At 36.9% G+C, this 21652-nt stretch overlaps 1 protein-coding gene across 1 annotated transcript in view; it reads right to left on the bottom strand.

Moving 5' to 3' along the window:
• USH2A (usherin) overlaps positions 1–21652 on the bottom strand; it is a 419834-nt gene that overhangs the window by 95489 nt on the left and 302693 nt on the right. Inside the window, exons 43-48 of the mRNA XM_080585038.1 lie at positions 20221–20343; positions 17364–17527; positions 15101–15310; positions 13516–13718; positions 11533–11645; positions 5166–5358 (exon numbers count right to left, since the gene is read on the bottom strand). Of these exons, the coding sequence (XP_080441164.1) occupies positions 5166–5358; positions 11533–11645; positions 13516–13718; positions 15101–15310; positions 17364–17527; positions 20221–20343 (1006 nt within the window). The remainder of the gene's footprint in view (positions 1–5165; positions 5359–11532; positions 11646–13515; positions 13719–15100; positions 15311–17363; positions 17528–20220; positions 20344–21652) is intronic.

A 21652-nucleotide genomic window follows, 5' to 3' on the forward strand; every position in this document is an offset into this window, starting at 1 on the left:
AATTAAGATCTGTAACATTGAAGTAGAACAATGGATAGCAACTAGGAACAAGAAGTACAGATCTGATGCAAAGTTTATTTAGGATAATAGGAATCTTTTCTCAACTTCATTAGGCTTAATATCAAGTCCATAGGAGCCCATGAATGTCCATGTACACATGTCCCTTGTAGTGAAAATGTCATTTGCTCTTTCAGAGATTCCCAAGATAGCTCTGAGCAAGTTGGTTTATTTACACAGTAGAACGTTTTGTGGAGATACTAACTTGGATCCTAACTGGAGCACACACGTTAGTACAACACTTTGCCCAGCTAATTAGCACTGCCTTTCTGATATAACTGTGCTACTTAGCTGGACCAAATTCAGCCAATGTTTGCTGTAGAGTCTCTGCACCCCTCTCTGCTGCGCAGTGAAAACACACCCTCGTATTCCTATTACTGAAATTCGTGTTTTTTGTTTTTTTTTTTTTTGAGGGGGAGTGTATTACTGAATACTGGTTTTTGAAGGGGGAGGGGATTATATTTTGGTGATCTCTTACGTAGATAAAAAACGATAACAAATCCCTCCTTTTCTGCAGTTCCTTATAATAGCAAGCTGATGCTGCCAAATTCCATCCATGAATCCATATGAAATATTAATAAACAACCCAAGACACACCTTCAAATTATTTTTTTAATAAAAGGCCTAGTTTTGCTCTCACTTTATACTCCTGGATTCAAGGAAATCGTAAAGGGGCAATTAGACTTATTGTGTCTTCTACACAAATGAGGTGTTTTTACCCTGCTATGCAGCTGAGCTCCACCACAACCATTCTCTCATTCCCCTTTCTCAAAGGGGAAGGGGGAAAAATACAGTGGAAAGGACTCAAGGTTTATGATATAAGGACAGGGAGATCACTCAACAGTTATCATCACAGGCAAAACAGATTCACATAGGGAGATTAATATCATTTATTGCCTATTACTAACAGACTAGAACTGTGAGGAACTAAAAGCAAACTAAAAACACTTTTCCCCCCCATCCACCACCTTTTATGTCCTCCCCATGAATGGCGCAGGGAAACCGGGAATGGGGGCTGCGGTCAGTCCCTAATGCTTCATCTCCGCTGCTCCTTCACGGTCACTCCCTGCCCCTGCTCCCCATGAGGTCCCTCCCACGGGATGCCGTCCTTCCCGAACTGAGCCTGCGGGGGCTGCCCACAGGCAGCAGCTCTTCAAGCACTGCTCCAACATGGCTCCGTACCATGGGGTCCATACCCCAGGAGCAAACTGCTCCAGCACGGGTCCCCCACAGGCAGCAGCTCCCCCCAGGCCCCCTGCTCCTGCGTGGGCTCCTCTCCACGGGCTGCAGCTCCGGCCCGGGGCCTGCTCCTGCGGGGGCTCTCCATGGGCCGCAGCCTCCTCCAGGCCACATCCACCTGCTCCAGCGGGGGCTCCTCCACGGGCTGCAGCGTGGAGATCTGCCCCGTGTGGGACCCATGGGCTGCAGGGGGACAGCCTGCTCCACCAGGGGCCTCTCCACAGGCCGCAGGGGAACTGCTGCTGCCTGCCTAGAGCACCTCCTGCCCTCCTTCTACACTGACCTTGGGGGTTGCAGGGCTGGTTCTCACTCCTCTCCTCTCCCAGCTGCTGTGGCACAGCAATTTTTTCCCTTTCTTAGATCTGCTCTCGTGTAGGTCCAACCAGTGTTTCTCATTGGCTTGGCTCTGGCCAGCAGTGGCTCCCTTTTGGGGCCAGCTGGAGCTGGCGCTGATCTGACATGGGGCATCTTCTGGGCTCTGCTCACAAAGGCCACCCCAGAGGACCCCTGCTACCAAAACCTTGCCACATAAATGCAATACAACAAGATGAAATAAACAAATGGAGGAAAATGACAATCTCCTTTATGAGAACTTCACCACTGATTTGTCTATTGGAACTATGTACATACATCTTACCTGCTTTCACTGACTGGTCTACCATCAAATTTGATATGTATGGAAAGAATATCTATGGGGAAAGATGTTTACATATGTAATGAAACTGAACAACAGGCTAAACAAATAACAAGCATTTCCGTTTGTTTGTTTTCCCAACAGTAATTATTACGCCTCATAGAGTACTATAAAGGCAAGAGAAGTTATTCTGTTTTAATGGACTATCAACTCTCAGGAACAGGACAGAGTTCTCCATTTAGTAGGAGAGAAGGAGAAGTTATGAATTTGGTAGCTTCAAATCTAGCCATTTCCAAGAGGATATGTTCCAATCACAAAATGCACCATAACAATTAAAGGTAGTGCAACTTGTTGGCACCTCCCAGAGGGAAGCATAATACAGGTTTGAGGTGGTATTATCATTCCTAGTGGAGATTGTCATCTTTACAAGTCAGAACTGAGCCGTACTAGTGGATTAGAAAAATGGTGTCATTTCTGCTCAAGAGAAAAATGCAGGACTTCAGCCTCCTTGGCTGAACACAAACAAGTAAAGAACAAAATGAAGAAACACTAGTAAAGCACCCTCTTATCCAGAGAGATGCAGTATTGTATTCTTAAATATGTCCCATTCTGATAAGCTTTTAATACACTTGATTGTTAATTTTCATAGACTGCTGAGATGGCTTCATTTTACCTACAAAATTTTTGCACCCCTGCAAGCAAACTTGAAAGTGCAATTCATTGTGTCAAGAATTTTGTACATTTGCAAAAGGGTTGGGGACTGAGATCTTTGTATTTCAGATTTTTTTTTTTTCCTGTGCCAAACAAAAGATACCTGCTTATTGCTCTTGATCTGAACATTACTTTAACTCTAAGTGGCATCTTTACATTTGATATATCATTATATCATTTGGTATATCAGTGTTGCTTTTCTTCACTACTCCAGTAGACTGTTGAATCTAAAGTCCACATATACGAGCATAAATACTTGAGCATTATAGCTGGCGTAGAGTGAATGCTGTCCCTGTCCCAGACTAGTGTAGAAGGAACAAGGATATGTCAGAAGCTCTGTAGAAATCTGTTACAGATGTTTTAGGTTACTGGTGGGTACACAGAACAAACCAGGGAAAGCATCAGGAGGGGAATTTTAATCATCACTCACAAAAATTACTGCCATGTCATCTTATGTATGAGTGCTTCAGTTTCCTGTGGACCTTCAAGTCTGCTGCCTAACCAAGTAGCACCCACTACTAACCCCTGTCTCTGACTACTAGGTGCAAATAACAAACAGATAAATATCTCTTTGTACTTCCTCATTGTTGTATGAGTATAGTGGTATTCCATTACATCACAGCACAGTTAAGAGTCAGAAATTGTTAAAGTTGGTGATGTGTTTAGAGAATACAAAGACCATTATAGCAAAATGATATTCAATCTACTGGAAAAAAATAGAAAGTCAGGAAACCATAAAAATAGATGGACACTCTCTAAAGCTGAAAGTTACCATAAGTTTGCACAAAGATTGAAAAAGTAAAAAAGGAGAAAAAAACTTCTAAAATTAATCTAATACAAACTCATACACATGCCAAGAGGTCTATTAAAAAGTCTACCAAGCTAAAAAACATGAAATAATTAAATTTACCTTTTAGAACAAGACTCCCTGTAATTCACTTGAAAGGTTTCAGAAACACATTTAGCACAGCATTGCTTTCAAGGGAACTCAAAAGCTAAGGCTGTATTGGCTGGAATAATTTATATTTTGACTTGAACCTCTCAAATAACTCACTTCCTTAATTACTGTCTTGTCTGACAGGGAATCTTGTGAATACATATCGTTTGCCTTGGTCACGGAGCATATGATGATGCTTTTGACAAATAGGGACACTATTTCATTACATTAAATCTTACTTTCAAACTAAGAGTTTTCTACCTCATTTGTCAATAAAAACCATTACAGACTCCTGCTACGCTATTGATCCTACTCCTAAACAGGAACTAATATGAAGATTAACCTGAAAATAGCCATAATTTAAAAATACATCTGACAAATCACAATGGATCTCATTCAGGGCTGCTCATCATTGTCATGTAACAACCACCCACTTGTAGCTGAATCTAAATAGATTTTCTGTACAGAGGAATTTAGTCATTCAGCCAAGAAAGAATTTGAGGGGGGAAAAAAATCATTTTAATGACCATTATTTGCCATGCAGGGTTTTAGGAATAATTCCTCACACAGAGAGAAGCTTTGTAGTTTTACTAGTGTTTTTGAAATTCTGCATATGCCTGGAAACTTTTCTACGGCCTTTATGTGATCCAGTGTGACCACTTTTTGCCAAAGGAACCATATGAAGTACTACCACGTGCTCCACAGGTACCTGAATATTAGAGCTGACAAAGAATCTCCTTTAGCAGTTTACAGTGTGTAAATGTGTGTATAAAGTGTGTATGACATGAAGCTGAGCAAAACTTATTGTTCCAAGTGGGAGGCAAATATACATACAAAGCTCTATGTATCTATATACCCACCATGTAATTTAGCACAATGGGATTATTAGATCAGTAGATCTAATAATTTGGTACTGAGATTCCTCACATCTCCTACATATGATTTGTGAGATTTACTTGGGATCAGATAGAGCCTCATTCCTTGGGATGAACACCTACACAATGCATATGAATCAAAGCTTTCTGAAGGGAAGAAACTTTAGATGCATGCTTGTGACATAAGGTGGTCCACAGACTGGTTGGAAACCTGATGTCCCCATCTAGACCTGGAGTACATTTGAGAGTTTTCTGAAGCACACATTCTGGCTTAGCTTCCTCTGTAGGGAATTTAGTTTGTACATATTAAAAACCACCTTGAAACTGAACCCATATGCAGTAAACGAAAACAAGCAGGGGATTTGCTTCGAAATTTTACTGTTGCTTCAAACTGAAGTGTTAATCTAAGACAATAATAAATACTAACCAGTTCATTTCTTTTGAAAGGAGGAATAAAGTCAACAGTCTCACTTGTCAGCAGCTGTCTGACAAAATGTTGCTAGAGATTTTTGCACAGCTGTCCCCATATTAAGCTCAAATATCCTCATATGATTTAAAAATATTTCAAGACATGTATCAGAGCCTCATATTTAAAATGTTGAAAGAAGCAAAATCTTCACTTCCCTTCCTCTGACAACTAAGGAGGTTTGGTTTACACACTCATTTCAAAAAGAACAATTCTTATATCACTAACTTAAAAATAAACATGTACCTTCAGCTCTGTGTGATAACACTCTTCTCCACAGATATTTTCATGCTTCTTACATTCTAGAGGGATGCACATTCTATTACTTTTGCTGCTCCCTGCTGCTGGGGCGCACCTCTTCAATGCTTTACGTAAGAGATCATATCCTAGAATAATGCCATTTGGCTGTCTCGGCGATACCCAGTTGATTTGAAGAGATCTACAATAAGCAGAAAATTAACATCTGTTAGATTATTTAAAGTATTTATGTTTCTGCATATAATTACATTAAATGATTAGCATGTAGTAGTTCCACATTATATTAGTTCACATGGAGTGAAGTATTTCAAGTATCCTACATATCCCTCTGGATGGTGAATTTCACAGCTTCGTTAATAAAACCAAAAGGTGTAAAGTTTGAAAAAAGTATCAATAGTTGATAAAACTCTGGGAAAATGAATCACACACATAATCAAAGTCCTTAAAGACTGTAATCAAAGTCTTTCTATTTAAAAGAAATCACGTTCATGCTTCTGAAAACTTTTGTATAATTTTTTTTCTAGCATTTCAACCATTGCAGTTCAGTGGTAGGTGAAAGGATTCAGCATGCTTTCTTGGTGCTGTAGCTAAGTTCTATTGACAAGGCTGGAGGGACCATTCCATCCTCAAACAGGATCCTGGTGGAGGACAGGCAGCTGGGGGACAAAGGACCAACCCCACACTGCAAGTTGTAGCCAGTGCAGCTTGCTCACATTCAGTCACCATTTAGAATAGATTTGCATTCATCTTGCCTTTTCCCTGCTTTTAAAAATATAATGCAAAAAACACACGTTCCTTTGAAATTTATTCTTCAACACATAATTAATAGAAAATAAGAATTAATAACATCATTAAACAGTATACTTAAATATTTTCATTGACAAAATTAGAAGTAAAAAATGCAAGTGTTTAGCATAATTCTGACTCAGTGCAAAAGCATGACTGCAGCTGTCCACAAAAGACTGTCTGTAAGAATCCTGTTCTTGATTTCAAGTTTGATATTAGGCTATCATCAGTTTAAGGAAGAAAGTATCTTAAGGGAAAAGCTGTGTTAAACTTTAGTATGCTTGTCACTACTAAAAATGTGCAGGTGTTGGCTTCAAAATCTCACTTAAAATTGCAATGTATGTCTCAAAGGGACATTTGAGACAGAAATTTGCTCTTTTATCATGTACACATTTTACATGGAAAAGTTCGTTTACTGCATAATCACTCTGCAATGTTGCGTTTTCTTACTATGACTTTCTGCTTCAGCTAGAGAGGAGGAGATCCCAGTGCTACAAGTAGATCAATAGGAGGACTTATAACACTGTATAGCATATATTCAGGCTCCAAATACCTCTTCTTGATCTCCACGTCCCAATTACACAGCCACTGTCAGAATGCCAGTGACATCATAAATTAGCATTAATTTAACGTGAAAAATGTTACAGTGAAACAGCAGCTGCTGAGATAAACTTTGACATCTTAACAGAATAAAATAACTGAACTATTATTTCACTTCCCTGAGATATAAACAGAGGAATACAGAGCAATAAGCCTTTGAGAACAGGAGTTAATGTCACCTGTGAAGGAATAACTTCATAGGTGACTTGCAGAGGCAGCATTATTATTCCAAGGTCTTCATTTGAACCATAGGTTTAATTCCATATTCCATACATGCCTAGTTTGTATTCACTATATATTCTAACACATGGACTTGAACACACATCTGTGTGCGTGTAAATACACACCCAAATATCTACATTTAAATAATGTAACAGGATTTAACTTAAAAACATAAAAACAGGAAGCTATATTGTAAAAAAAAATATATATATATATATATCAGAAAAAAAAAAAAGATAAAAAGAAAAGGACAAGAAGGGTAGTACTTCAACTTTATAAATGCTATTGTAACTCTCTCCTGGTCTTTGCACAGTATAGATCACAGGAGCAAAGAAAGCACTTCTAGTTATTACTTAGAATAATTTGCTTTCTGCAGGTGTCATTCAGACCCCCAAATGTATGTTTTCAAAGCATTGTGCAAGTTTTTTCAGTTTTGCAAGCCATATTACCCCCAAAAATAATTTCAAACTAGGCCAGAGAATTGATGCAATTGTTTGAACATTTTCCCTTTTCTGCAGAACTCAACATGTATTTCTTCATTTAACAAGCAATCACTTTATTATTATTCAATGTACAGATACACATTTGGTGTGGAAACAGCTTGTTATCATGTAAAGCTACAGCTGCCCAAGTAAATCATGTGGCATGGAAGTTCACTGCATAGTGCCACTGAAAGGGTAAAACCCCGTATGACCTTTCAATAAAGCCACAACTCTTACGTACTCCCAGATAAGCAGACTCCTTCACAATTTTATGAATGTTTCAGTTACATCTATATCTTCTGATGTTCGCTACCAATGACAAATTGAGATGGTTTTGAAAGCATCACAGTAAGAACGATCCATGGCTCAGTTAAATAAAGTAGTAAGGTTTCCATGAGATTACAGATGTGAATGAGTATCTCAGTTTTTTGATAGCTACTGTCTGAAGAAACAGGTGCAGATTTACAGGGACATGATGGGACCTTCAGCATGCAACCAGCTGTACCACGTATGGTGCCCACAGAAAGCACAGCCTAAGCAGGTAACTGGGTTCACTGACAAGAACTGCTTCAGACTGCAACACCTACAAGGTGCTACAGCAGTTCCAGATGATAAAGAACAATTTCAAACTGATCAACAAAATTATATTTGCTTTTGGAGCAACAGACCAAAATCCTTTGTTTCAAGCATGTGAGGAAAATCCATTCTGGCATTTCTGGGTAGAAACATTAAAAAAAAAAAAAAATCCATGAAAAATGCCAGTATTTCATGGTTTTGCTATACATTTCAAATACATTTTGATAAACAAGGACAGAACAAGGGGTAATGATTTTAAAATAAAAAAGGGCATGTTTAGATTAGATATAAAGAAGGAACTTTTCATGATGACGGTGATGAGGCACTGGAACAGACTCATCAGAGATGTTGTAGATGCCCCTGGAAATGTTCAAGGCCAGGCTGGATGAGGCTTTGGCCAACCTGATCAAGTGGTAGTTGTCCCTGCATGGCAGGGGGGTTGGACTAGATGATCTTTAAGGTCCCTTCCAACCCAAACCATTCTATGATTCCATGAAACCAGGGTTAGGAAAGGAAATTCTGTTTTTTGCCTGCTTCAGGTATCAACAGCTTCAAGTGTTCACGAGCCATGAGAACTACTGCTGATTTTTCTCAACATAGTAACAATGTTTTAACCATGAAGATTAAAAATATAATAAGGCCTCATTTTTGAATCTTGAGAACAACTATTGTATTAGTTTTATCAAATACAAAGGTTTAAATTAAAAAATCAAATCAAATCTGAGATTCAATGACTTTAATTTACTGTAATTAAAAAATCACAGGAAAAGCACGAGATTAACCTGAAATTCTTAAGATAGGGAACGTTGCTATTATTAATGACAAGTGGATCAAATACTCTCCTCATCAGGAGATCACATACACTGAACAACTACTTCAGTAGTATTGTACAAGAGTTAACTACTCGTATCACGGACTGCAGTGCTAATATTATTAGAGAAGCAGTATGACAGTACAGAAAGTCAGATAAAAATCATTGCACTTCTATCAATGCTACAAAATTCTTTGATTCTTTCTGTGTCTTGTTTTTCCTAGTAGGGAGACTGATCAGGTTTCCTCCACAGGAACACTGCTCTGAACACTTAAGGGAAAGTGCTATTAAAATAAGTATGCTAGAGAAACCTGACTTTCTGTTTTGCCTGTCCTCTGGATATATCTGATCAGCTTGTCATTGGTTGGCTGGACGTGACTCCACAACAATCTTTCCCAGCATTTCATGTTTATTCACATAGTTATGAATTCGTTTTTTTATCTGTACATTCCAGCAATTTTCCTAGTATGGAAAATCAGACTTACTGGTCTTTAGTTCCCCAGTCACTTTGGAGAAATCCACATTACACTGTCATCTTCCATTCCTGCAGTACCAATACCAAATTAAAAGCCATTTTGCACAGCGCAGTAGTTTGACACTTTCATATGTGAGCTCCTTCAGAACTCCTGATCCAATAGTTTATTACTGTTTTGCCTATTTGTTCTAAAACCTTTCTTCTAACATATTAATTTGAGATAGTTCCTCCACTTCATTCACCCATGCACAGCATCTCATACAAAAACCTCCCTAAGCTCCACACTACTGAACACCAAAGTGAAGAATTCACCAGTGCACACACACATACACCCTGACACACCCTCCCATCCAAAAAAATATAAACAAGACAAGAAACATAAAAAAACAGAACGTGACTTAGGACTTCCATATTGGGTCCCATACTGTTTTCTATTAGAAGTTTGGCATTATAAAATAATAGTTCTAGGACTGTGACCTTTTGTGCCAAGTTTCAGCCTGAAGCTGAATTATTAACTGTAAGGGGTGGAAAAGTAAGGTATTTATAATGGCTCCAGTGGTATAACCTTCATTAGAACAGTCTGGATGGAGCTGCTATCAGAAAGACTTCTAAGAAGTTGGTGGGTGAAATTATAATTTATGTCATGCAGCACCTTGAGGCAAATTTTAAAACAATTATTTGTGAATGCTACAAAGACATTATCCTACAGCATTCTCATCAATAATACAGGCCACTAAACTGATTCAGAAGAGGAAAAAACACTATGATTCCAATTAAAGACAATAAACTGCATGATCTGTATTGTATCTCAACTATCCCATGAGCCTATACTGTATAAATGCTTTTTTTCTCTGTCTGGTGACAGATATGTATTAAAATGTCCTCTTGTCTACACAAACTGTTTTTTTTTTTTTTACCAAGCTTTTTCTTTTATGGAGGATAAATAAGCAAAATTCATATTCAGCCCACCACCTGCTGAAGCTGTCAGCTGTAGTGTTTGTCATATTTCAATCAAAGCTGAAGCCAGCCAGTCATTTTTATACTGCACAATCCCTACATACTCGAGGACCAGAATTAATGAATTAGCTATTGATTAAATTCCACTCTAGCAAATCCACCGTGGCAAATAAATGAACTACCCGGGGCACGTGTAGGCCATGGCCAGACATGTCCGGGCAATCGATCAGTAGTTAGTATTCTTTTGGGATATAAGAACAGCTGATGATAATATGACATGTAGGAAAAAGCAGTGTAGAAACAGAGTCTGCTTCTGGCTGAGCAGATTATAAAGTAGGAAGGCATTTTTGATCCTTTTGCATTCATGTGTTGTGACATATTTAGTCTATATATAATAGCAGAAACATGCATAAGTGTTTGCAGTACAGACAATACAGACAAAGGCACACATAAGTTAAAGCCAAGGGCAAAAGATGAGATCCTGAATTGAGTTCTTATCATCAAACAAGCTTTGACTATATCTGGATGTGTGAGAGAAAAATAGCAAGCTTAATTTCACCCTTATACGGAGACAAATGCTGAATTCAAGCAAAATGTAGAAATGATAAACAGCAAACGGAAGTCTTTAAGAGACTGGAGGAGCAAATCCATCGTGCTGGCCATTTCAGAAGGCTCAGTTGTTAGATTTTTGTTATTTACAAAAAAGATTTATTTATTTTTTTTCTACAAAAGAAACACTGCTAATGAGCATACTCTACCAGAAATGTAATAAAATCATATGAACAATAACATACACACAGGAGGCTAACTGTTTTATTGTTGGTGTAATTCTGAAAAAATGTGTTAGCAAGCTTTGTTTTAGCCTGTCTTTGGAAGATATTAACTCCTAAAGAATCACTGAATATGTTATTATTTGGCAGCTTCTAAATACTGCAAAACTGTTACTCCTTTTACAATTAAGAAGTTTGTCCGTGCCTGTGGATTTCATGGATGTGCAGGTTGCAAACAGTGTTTCAACGAGACAGAGATGTGTATGCCTTTTAAGATAACTTACTAATTCTTACTGTTGTGATGGGTGACTTTTTTTTACCCACAATTACTCTGTTTCCGTTATCAGCATCACATTGCTCCCTGAGCATTAATCTCCCTCTTCTTAACTGACAGCAAAATGTGATAATTTTCATCCTCTAAACTTCTTTTAACTACTTCCACTTATGCCTTACTTATTATCCCAGCACAGTGATACCTGAATGACTCTATACAATCAAAGGTGAGATTTCTTTAGTTGCTCATTTGGCCAAAAACTCCAAGATCAAATATAATGACCATGAAAAACCTTTACAAGCTGTACACTGAATTCTTTAATGCACCTTATTCAATGCGAGATTGGTCCCCATTCCAGCCACAAATTGATCTGATATATGCCAGCTACCTTCAGCATAGTACCTTGAGCCAATTACGTGAATAATGGGTGCTGCCAGCTGCTTCGGCTCATCTTCCACAGTTGTAATCTGGGTCCTGTTGCTTTTCACACAGGCATACACTGTGCAGGCTTCAATCTGATGAAGAAGAAGGTGAATTTCAAATACTAAGCTGCAGAAATTATTTAACTCTGCTACTTGTTTAGACTTCTCTCTTCACCAAGATTTTCTTCTTTTCTACTTAACAGATTACGTACAGCCAGGAAAATACCATTACTTTGAGATAAGTATATCTATCAGAGATATACCGTGCCGTATCACACTTCCCCACACCATTTTCAAAAAAAAGAGTACACGCAGCCATCTAAAATACCTACTGCTATTCTCTATTAAATTATCATCAACAGTGTTGAAGTGAATTTGTTTGTGTTTTGTAAGCAGAATCTCATACGTAACACTGAAAAAAATGTAACTGTCCAACTGTAATAAGATAGGAAGACAATATTGCACTATACTTTGATTTTGGTTCACGAGTAATTCACTTCAGTTTCCTACATGTACCACACATTCTGAAATAAAAATAAGGATATTTTTCCTTAATATCTTCTATTCCTTCATGTCTATGCTGGAAAATTAGGCTAAAGATAAAAACACACATACAAAACATATACTTTGTTATTAAAAATCCCACAGAAATAAAAACTTACTCCTTCCAATTCTTGGGATTAAACTAAACAGAAGTGAAGTCAAATAACAAGTGAAGGATAGTAACATTGTTTCTCTATTGGCAAGGCAGAGGTTATTCAAAATAAGAGGGCACAAAAGAAAAGAAAGATAATGCAGGAAGATTACCACTGAGACGTACATGCATCCGCGGTAATATTGCTTTCAGGACAAGAAAAAAAAAGAACCAAAACAAAAAACAAAACAAAACAAAAAACACTTTGATTTTACCTATCACATTGATGCAAATGTAAGTCCAGTATAAAGACTAAGAAAGTCAAAGAGAAGAATAATTAACATCTCAAGAAACAGAAGGTGGCCATGGTAAATTAATATAGAGGGTCTATAAGTGAGGCAGTACTCTGAATTTGCATTGTTATTGAGAAAAGACAAATGTGTTTCCAAGCAGCATTCAGAAAGTCATATGTGTATTCATGGATGGAGGTTTGCTGTTTCAGAGGGGTTGGAACATAGAAATCTGTTATGGTATGCCTGCCTGTGATGTTTATTTATGGCATGTAGTATCTGGATGCAAATTTTTCAGAGCAGAGTACACATAGTTACTACTAAGTCCTTCTAAAATATAATGCAAACCCATCCTGAACAAAATAGACAAGAATAGTTACAATTAAATGTCAAACTGCATTTCTTGAACACATTAATTCAACTTAAGAATAGAAAGATACCATTTATTATTTTTATACTACATATAATATTTTGTCTTTCAATAGATATCTGTCTAGAGAGGCAAATATAAAGATAAAGGAAAAAGCAAAGAAAAAATTGTTGTACTTATTAACAGCATAAGAAGTACTACTATGATTTCAACAGCTCTGCTTTTTCCTCAGAACGATGAGGAGAAAAAAAATGATAAAAGGATGACAAATGCAATATCATTATTTCTTCATGCTGATATATTATGCATGCCTGATGTTTCTAAAACAATTGCAATTTTCTTTTAATGAGTAGGAGTAGAATCTTTGCTTCTCTGTAATGTATGTTAGGGATTTGCTAATGTGGTAGCACAGAGCATTTAAGGGAAAGTAAATGGAGTTTTGATGGTTTGAAAAAAAAAATAATGGAAATCTGTGTTATGAAAACAGTACACAGACCTAAAATACACTGAAAATAAATTTATGCCTTGTATGTATACACACATACAAACATCAGTGCAAATATATGTTCGTGTATGTAAAGAAATTCATATAACAATATTCACCTTGGAAGTACATAAATATTATGTAAAATCAAAGTATGTTACACAACACAGAAAAAATATTCTAACCTGTATATTGTATACAGTGAATGGAGACAAATCTGCTAAAAGAAAGGACCCAGGCTCGTTCATTCCAGTCTTGTACTGCTTATTATTTACATAGATAGAGTACTCTGTGACAACACCATTCGGGTTTGAAGGCGATGTCCAGATGACACGTACAGCTGTACTGTTGATGATGACAACCTCTGGAGGGAACATGCCCTCAGGCTCTAGAAATAAAGGAAGAAACTGAATAAACTCCAGCTGTCTCTGCAAAAGCACTTGTTTAACCAAATGCAGATTAGTATTTAGGTTTAGCAAAGGGTTCACTGCTTATCTGCTTTCCTCTGATGAAGTTATCACAGTCTGTAGTCTTCTGTAAATTGGCTTATTATACTCTCAGTTAGAAACCATGAGAGCTGATGGTAAAATGCTTTATACCACCAGCATAGTGTCAATCATCAGTGGTATGTGGCCAGTGAGATATGATGATAAATTATTCACCCATCTGCACTGCCAACATATAAACATTATTTTTATGTCTCCCCGAATCCTCCAATCTTAAAAAAAAAAAAAAAAAGAGAGAAAGAGAGAGAGAGAAACAAAGCATTTTGCTTTTAAAGGAAAACCTGAGACCAAAATACCTTATGTCTGGTGGAACGTGACGTTATCAGCCTCATAGCTGAAGCAAGATGAAGCAATATGTGATATTGTCATTATGTAAATGGATTTGAATGTTGATTACTATAGGTAATGATGAAGTCTAACACTTATTTAAAAAAAAAAAAAAAAAGAAACCTCCCTTAGCGTTAAATTACATAATTATCTAAGCATGTCAGAAATAACCATGCAAAGACCTATTTTTATCATAAGAACCCATCTTTACCAGTTGAAAAATTGTCCTTACAATCGATTCTATTTTATAAACAAAAGGTGCTGACCTTTGGCATCACAAAGGAAATGGAATCCTCACTTAAAGGGCTTTGCTAATGACCTGGAACACTTGCTTCTGAGGTAATGATATTATAATGTTTATAATGAGACTTTATAAAGCAAAAAGATTAGAAAGACCATTCTGAACACATTTTAGATTTACTTCTTTTTTTTGTTCTTGTTCCTCACCCCTACTCCTTAACGCACATGCAGTTGCTAACTGGCATAGAAATGACTCATAAATAATTTTTTTCAGGGGTTAAAGTTACACCTAGTGTTTCTGGTGGCTCAGGAAAGGTCCCATATACGACTGTCATGTCAAAAGCACATCGCTTCACAGAGCAAATATTTTTAAAAGAACATTAATTGTTTTTAAATTCCACCATTTATTGATATGAACTCAGTTCCAAACTTAGTATACGCAGACAGGAGTATGCAGGAGAAGATGAGAACAAAGTGGGTTAATATCTGCTATTAGAGCTTTTGCTTCTGTCTCAGTGGGACCCTTTATTGATCTACCACATGATGACAACCAGCACTTAAGCATTTTAGCGTTTTAGCCCTTTTTCCTCTTATACCGGAAATTTTATAATGGAAGGATGACTGATCTTAACCCTAACAAAAATCAATCAATTTCATTCTCAGAGTTTAAGCCAAGCTGCATTCAGGGCTAACCAACCTCCATCTGAGGTAGTCACATGCACAACTTCACTGTTGATGCTGTGGGCTCCATTAAAAACTTGAAAAAATATCTGATATTCTGTGTTGGGCTGCAAGTCACCTATGACTGTATAGTTTTTATCAGCCTGAATCCTCAGAGATCTTCTATCAGCAGTAGAATTCAAGAAGAGGATGTAATACACAACATCTCCTTGCAAGTCTTGTAGTGCTGAGAAAGGAAAAACATTGAGACATCAACTAAGAAATATTCAGTCAGCCAGTTTCTTATTCACAACATTTATCTTGAAAAGCAAATTATTATGCAGAGTCCCTTACTGTAAAAAAAAAAAAAAAAAAAAAAGAGAGAGAGAGAGAGATTCCATCAAGTGTTTTTAATGTCCTCCCACACACCAATAACCACAGGTACAGAATGCTCTTCCAAAGTGTCATTAACGGCCCATCATCCTAGCCAACACTGGGAAAGCCTTCTTTCTCTAAATCCTCTAGTGACAATGGTAGAATCTGTAAGTAAACTCAGAGGTGAAGATTGCTAGCAGTGGTGCATAGATCCTGTAGCTCGCCACTGCAAACGAATGTCTTTTACCTCGATAGCAGGAAGAGCATAAAACCTTGCCCTATGCCACTAGTTCAAGATGGGGAACTCAACTTTTTCTTTTTTCTTTTTTTCTTTTTCCCTTCCTGCCCTGCAAAGTACTGTATTCCAGTTTTACTGCTCTAGCCATGGGAAATGAACGTTCCATTCAAATTTACACAGAAAGCCTTTTGGCCACAGTGAAAATGGAAATCTACATGCTGTTATTTTAGAACAATCATGATACCATGTACATATAAATGTATCATACCCTCAGAAGCATTATATTCATAGGGAAAAAAACAAAAACAACAACAACAAAAAACTAATATTTCTTTCTGAAGTGTGTTTTTACCCAGTAGTAGCTTCTCCTGGGAAGGGAAGAAAAAACGGTACCATTTTCTGGTTATACATGGAAGGACATTCATTGGTCTGAGCTAGTTGCTTCTCCATTTCAGTAACTCAGTTGTAGTCTGTTATTTTATCTATCCTTTGTCAAATAGTTTAAATTTAGGTCTGATCAAATGCAACTGCTTTTCCAGTAGGCACCAAGATGAAAAAAATAATTGTGATAAAAACTTCAAGTACTAAAACATTGCTTTAGATGACACGCTGTACCAGTCAACAGAACTCAACTAACTGGAAAATAGAATAGCACTGTTAAAAGCCATAAGCAGACTTATTTGCAGATTTAATAAACAATTTTGTAACAAAAAATCTTAATGGAGTGATGTATTATTTTTATTTAGGTGGCACAGATAAAAAGAATAAAAATAATTAAAAGACCAAAAGACTCCAATACATTTTCCAGAAAAATAAAGATAGCAAGGCAATTTCTATTATGGACTCCCAAGCTCCCAGAAAAAAAAAAAAAAAGAAAAAATATATTTAAAAATTAATATTACCAAAAAAGGAAACATGAGTATACAAAATAGTTAATGTGATTATTGTAACATACAAAGTAATTAAATATGTTTAGGTTTTCTAGTGATGAATGGCCCTGCCTTGGCATTTAACCTTTGTATTCATAAACATATTTGGAGGAAATTTCTAAAGTATGAATGAAAATAAAACCAGATTGCATTACCTACATCTAGAAGGTCAGAGGTTTAGATTACTAAGGTAATGAAACTTCAGTGAGCTGCTTCAGATCTATTACATTTGTCAGTTTTTATAAGCATGCTTACTTCAGGCATACAATTATAAAATAAAGAGACTACATTTGTTGCAATTCACCACCCAGTCCTTATAAAATCATTTGCATGTAAGTCATGAAGAAATTCCCCACTGCTGTATTTAGCAAACCAGCTAAAGAAATTGGCTGAATTCATTTTAAGGAGCAGAGCAAAAAGACAGAGAAAGGGGATTCTCTCATCTGAAGGAACATATATGTAAATTTTCATACAAAGAGATGAAATACATACAGGATTTTGCGTACTACTGTATAGATTTCTCTGCATTAACTATTTCTTCACTTTCACTATTCTCATTCCACAGAAATACCATATAATAAATACAAACATGACTGAGAAATAGCAAAACAGGCACCTTTCTTTCCTCTCCTTTCAAGGACACTTAGCTGCATTATAAATCAAGACAGGGACTGTGTTTCCTATGAGAGTAAGGCAGACCAACGTAAGTGATGGCAGGTTAACATCTAGTTACTGGAATAAATACTAAGCACACTTACTTGGTTTTGACCATTCCACTTCTACAGCAGTATGATTAACAGCACGTGCAATGAGGATACTTCCTTTCTCTGGTAATCCTGCTAATGTAGTAGCTATCACTTCTTCACTTGATGTATATCCTACCTCGTTGTGCACTATGAGCTTGTACTCGTATGTTGTGTACCTAAGACATTTTAAAAATATTTACATTGAACAAAAAAATGCAGATGCAGAAAAAATTTGCTCTAACACTTCTGTCTGTGCCGAAGTTTTGCTCTTTCTCCCCCCACTCCACCCCCCAGAAAACTGCAGCTGCATGGCTTGCACCAATGAAGGCTCTATAAGAGCTGTCTACTTTTTTTTGGAAATAATTCAGGACCATTAACATGGTAACAAAAATAAAGCACGTTATTTCACTTCCTCATAGTTGTAGCTTCTGAGGTGTTGAGAGATTATAGCTCAATTCAATATGTAATTACAGCAGTGGCAACCTGCCAAAATTTGGATCAGAATTTAATCAAATGAGGCTTTTTTCCTCTTTTGGGAAACCCGTTGATTTTAACTTGCAGAGTCTCATTTGTAAAAGTGATTCACCACACAGCCAGGACTCTCCCACTGAAAAAAAAAAAAAAAAAGAAAAAAAAAGAAAAAAAGCATCTAATAATGCAAATCTGTTTAATAAAGTAATTTTCTTCAGAACTGTGGATGTTCAACTTACACAGATTTTTGAATACTACATGTATATTTAGTAAACTAAGTGACTGTCACTCCATAATTTCTTCTCTAACTCAAATGATATATTAATGTATTTTAAAGGAGATTTCATAATCTCAAAATTGTTTTCACCATAAGAACCCTCATACAAAACTGCACAATCACAGGAACACGATAACAAATTTTTGCTGAAGCTGCATCACTGGAATAACTGTCTACAGACACAATAAAGGAACTGTAAATATTTAACATTTAGAGACTTCTCTACAAAAAGAAGTCATTTTATATTTCCTTTTACTTTTTTTTTTTCTACAGAACCCTACTTTATGCACCCACCCAGCCTGACTTTCGAAAGAGCTAAGCTTTACCAGTTCTACTGAGAAAAAAGGAAACTAATTGGAGCTCGCTAGCTCCCACTGTAATAACCATTTTTTGAAAAAAGTTGACAATATAAATTGTGAACACACCCCTTGTGAACATGTAATATTTTCTTGGACATTGTAGTGCAGGTGTAATCAAAAAGGAGTAGGATCTAGTCTTGCAGATTAAGGATGACAATTAGAGATTCATTTTTGGATCCACATTTCCAACAATGAAAATAGAAGACATTTGGCTTAACCTACTAGAAATGAAAAAGCCATTTGAAGCAACCATTATCAAAATAGACTTCTGTCTGGAATATAATAAAAAATCACTTATTCTGAAACATGCTTGTAGTATGTCACAAACACAAACATGTAAAATAGATGCTGATATACAGATTTTCTTCAAGTGAAAAATGAGGCTTCATTCTCTCTGCAGCATCTTCTCTCCAGCCACAAATTCCTCCTGAGTTGTTGACTGCAGAAACACAGCTGCAGCTGCAGAACCCTCTCCAAAAGAAGCATTCAGGTGTGTCCAAGTGTTAAGTACACTTTTGTGGCCATAGCTCATGCAACCTAAAAGGTCCTTGTGCCTAAGGACTTGTTACTGTTCCCTGTGGGAACTTACTGCCCCCTCAGAAGTGCTAGCATAAGTGCTGCATACCTTAGAGAAGGCTGCTGAGAAGAGCTAAACTAAAAATAAACGAAACTCCATGTAGAATTTCAAATGTGGTTTAAGAAAGAAATGGACAGTTGTGCAGGATTGGGTTAAAGAATGGTTCCATGATCAGTTATTGCAGTGGACAAAAATGAGCAATGACTTCCAGCAAACTGTCAGTGCCAAGCCAGAGGCAGTAGTCCTTGGCTTGGTTCAGCCTATACAACACTCAGAAGTCACATTCTGTGGGTTCACGTCATGCTCAGGAGGGATGCTCACGCAGCTCTTATAAAAGTAGAAGCTATCTGAGGGGCAGTGGTTGATATGCAATCCTCACAAAGCATGCCAGCACACAAACGCAGAGAACACACACATTCTCAAACCCTCCATGAATGCTTTCCCAAGATTTTACCCACAAAAAAACAATGCAGAACCTGTGTTGCACCATCCATTAGAGATTCCTAATGTGAACGTTTACTTGTTTTAGAGGTGGTAGCTTTGACTTTGAGATGGGGAAACTAAGGCTAATCTAGAACAAATGCCCTGCTCTGTACCCCACAGTAGGTCCATAACATCCTGAGAAACAGAAGCCGCCCTCCATTTCCCTACTCTTAACACTCTGCATTTAACTATAATGAAGCTAACACAAAGCTGACCTTAAATTAGATCTGCTGAAAGTGCATTAAATACTCTCCCTGCATTTGGAGATATTAAGGCAATCATTAAGTTGAACTGGTAACAGAAACAGTGTTGAAACCAAGTTTCAAATGTATTCCAAATAGGACTTCTCAGTCATTCTGCCTGTGCTATGATTTTGCCAAATCTAGGCGTATGTACACATCTAGGGCGTATGTACACATAAGTGTAAATGGTTTGTTACATGAGTATGACAGTGTTAAAATTTCACATGACATTTATTTTCATTTGATTTTTAAAGCAATACAATACATGAAAGAGTCAAGAATGTCAGAGTAATAATAAATCCCTGCATATTAGAATGATTAATAGCAAAGATGGTGACAAAAAATATTTCATTACATAATTAATATGTTCACTACATAAAGACACAAGAAATACTTTGAACTATTAAACATACACTATACAAAATGCCAGCATTTGTTTTTATAGTTTTTGTAATCTCACCTGCTAAGACCCTTATCTTCATAAAACCACTGAGTTCCTGAGTAAATATTGTGCCACAGATTTAAATCTTCAGGGGGATTTGATGCAAGTGGTTGCTGGATTTTACGTCTCAGGAGCTCATATCTAACACAAAAGACAAGCAGAACACCAGGATTATCTCAACTAATGTTATTACACACACAAAAAAAAAGAAAATACCAATTTTTTTAAAGCCACACATTATTTTGTTTTCACAGCTGTAAACTTTCTGAGATAAACATTCTTTTTAATGTTTCATGATTTAAAACATTGAGTTACTTAAACTATGAAAATGGAAAATGAGCACTTTTATTTGAAAGTATAAATGTATTTAATAATTCACAGATTTCAAACTTGTGGAAATGCTATCAACATCAAGTCCAAATAGCCCAGTCACAGTGCCTTACAGAGACTTGACTCATGCCTCCTGATATGCACACACTGTTCCAGAATATGAAATGACAACGTCTCTTGAAAATATACTGACATATATAGCCTTGTTAGAGTAGCAAGATCATCTCCAGTCTGATGAGGAAACATTGGGCAGTATCATTCCGGATTTGAGACCCCAAATTACCCAAGTATTTAATAGGTACTGCATTCAGTGGTTAGTTTTTGCTTCAAAAGCAGAAATCAGATGAGAAGCTCTCTTACAAGAGAGCTGAGACTTCCTATGCTCCATGGAAACTAGGACATACACATGCGACTTCCAGCTAACTTTCCCCCTTAATTTGGGGAAATAACCCTCAAGAGGTACGAACAAGCATTGTGTCACTGACCTCAGTGATGATATACAAAATTATTATTGTATCAGCTGGGAACATAACCACAGAAATCAAATAAAAAATAATTGAACTGCACCTTCATCAAAATATTCAGATTACTTTACACCCCAAGCACAACTTCACGAGTGGTTCATCAGTGGTCAACAGAATCCAAAGACAGAATATTACAATTTTATTAGGAATAGTCCTAGCATATTCTAATGTAATTCATAGACAAGCCATTTAAAACATCAAAATCTTTTTTAACATTGAATGGTGATCATGTGTAAATCACCCCCACTGGCAGCTGCTGCTGCTATTCTGCTTGCAGAGTAGCAGACTTCTTGCTCCGTCATGCTGTACAGAGCAGCTGCTTCCGTGGTTCTTCTTGTTGAGGGCAGCATGGCACACCATGAAGGAAATGAAGTCTGCAAATGTAGGTCGTGCTGAATTACTTGAGTAATCTATAGTAAAATGGTCATGTTGTTAACTCCAGAATAACAGAGACTGCTTTTCGAAAACTTTCATTTTTTTTTTCCTCTGTAGAGCAATCACTTCTTTCAGTTGTATTGTGCCCTAATTAAGCCTGAAGAGTCAAGCTACTGTGGTATAATATAGGCAACTGAAACAGCATTACAAGAATTTAAGAA

The sequence above is a fragment of the Anser brachyrhynchus genome, assembly GCF_964034855.1.
Source record: "Anser brachyrhynchus genome assembly, chromosome: 3".
NCBI lineage: Eukaryota > Metazoa > Chordata > Aves > Anseriformes > Anatidae > Anser > Anser brachyrhynchus.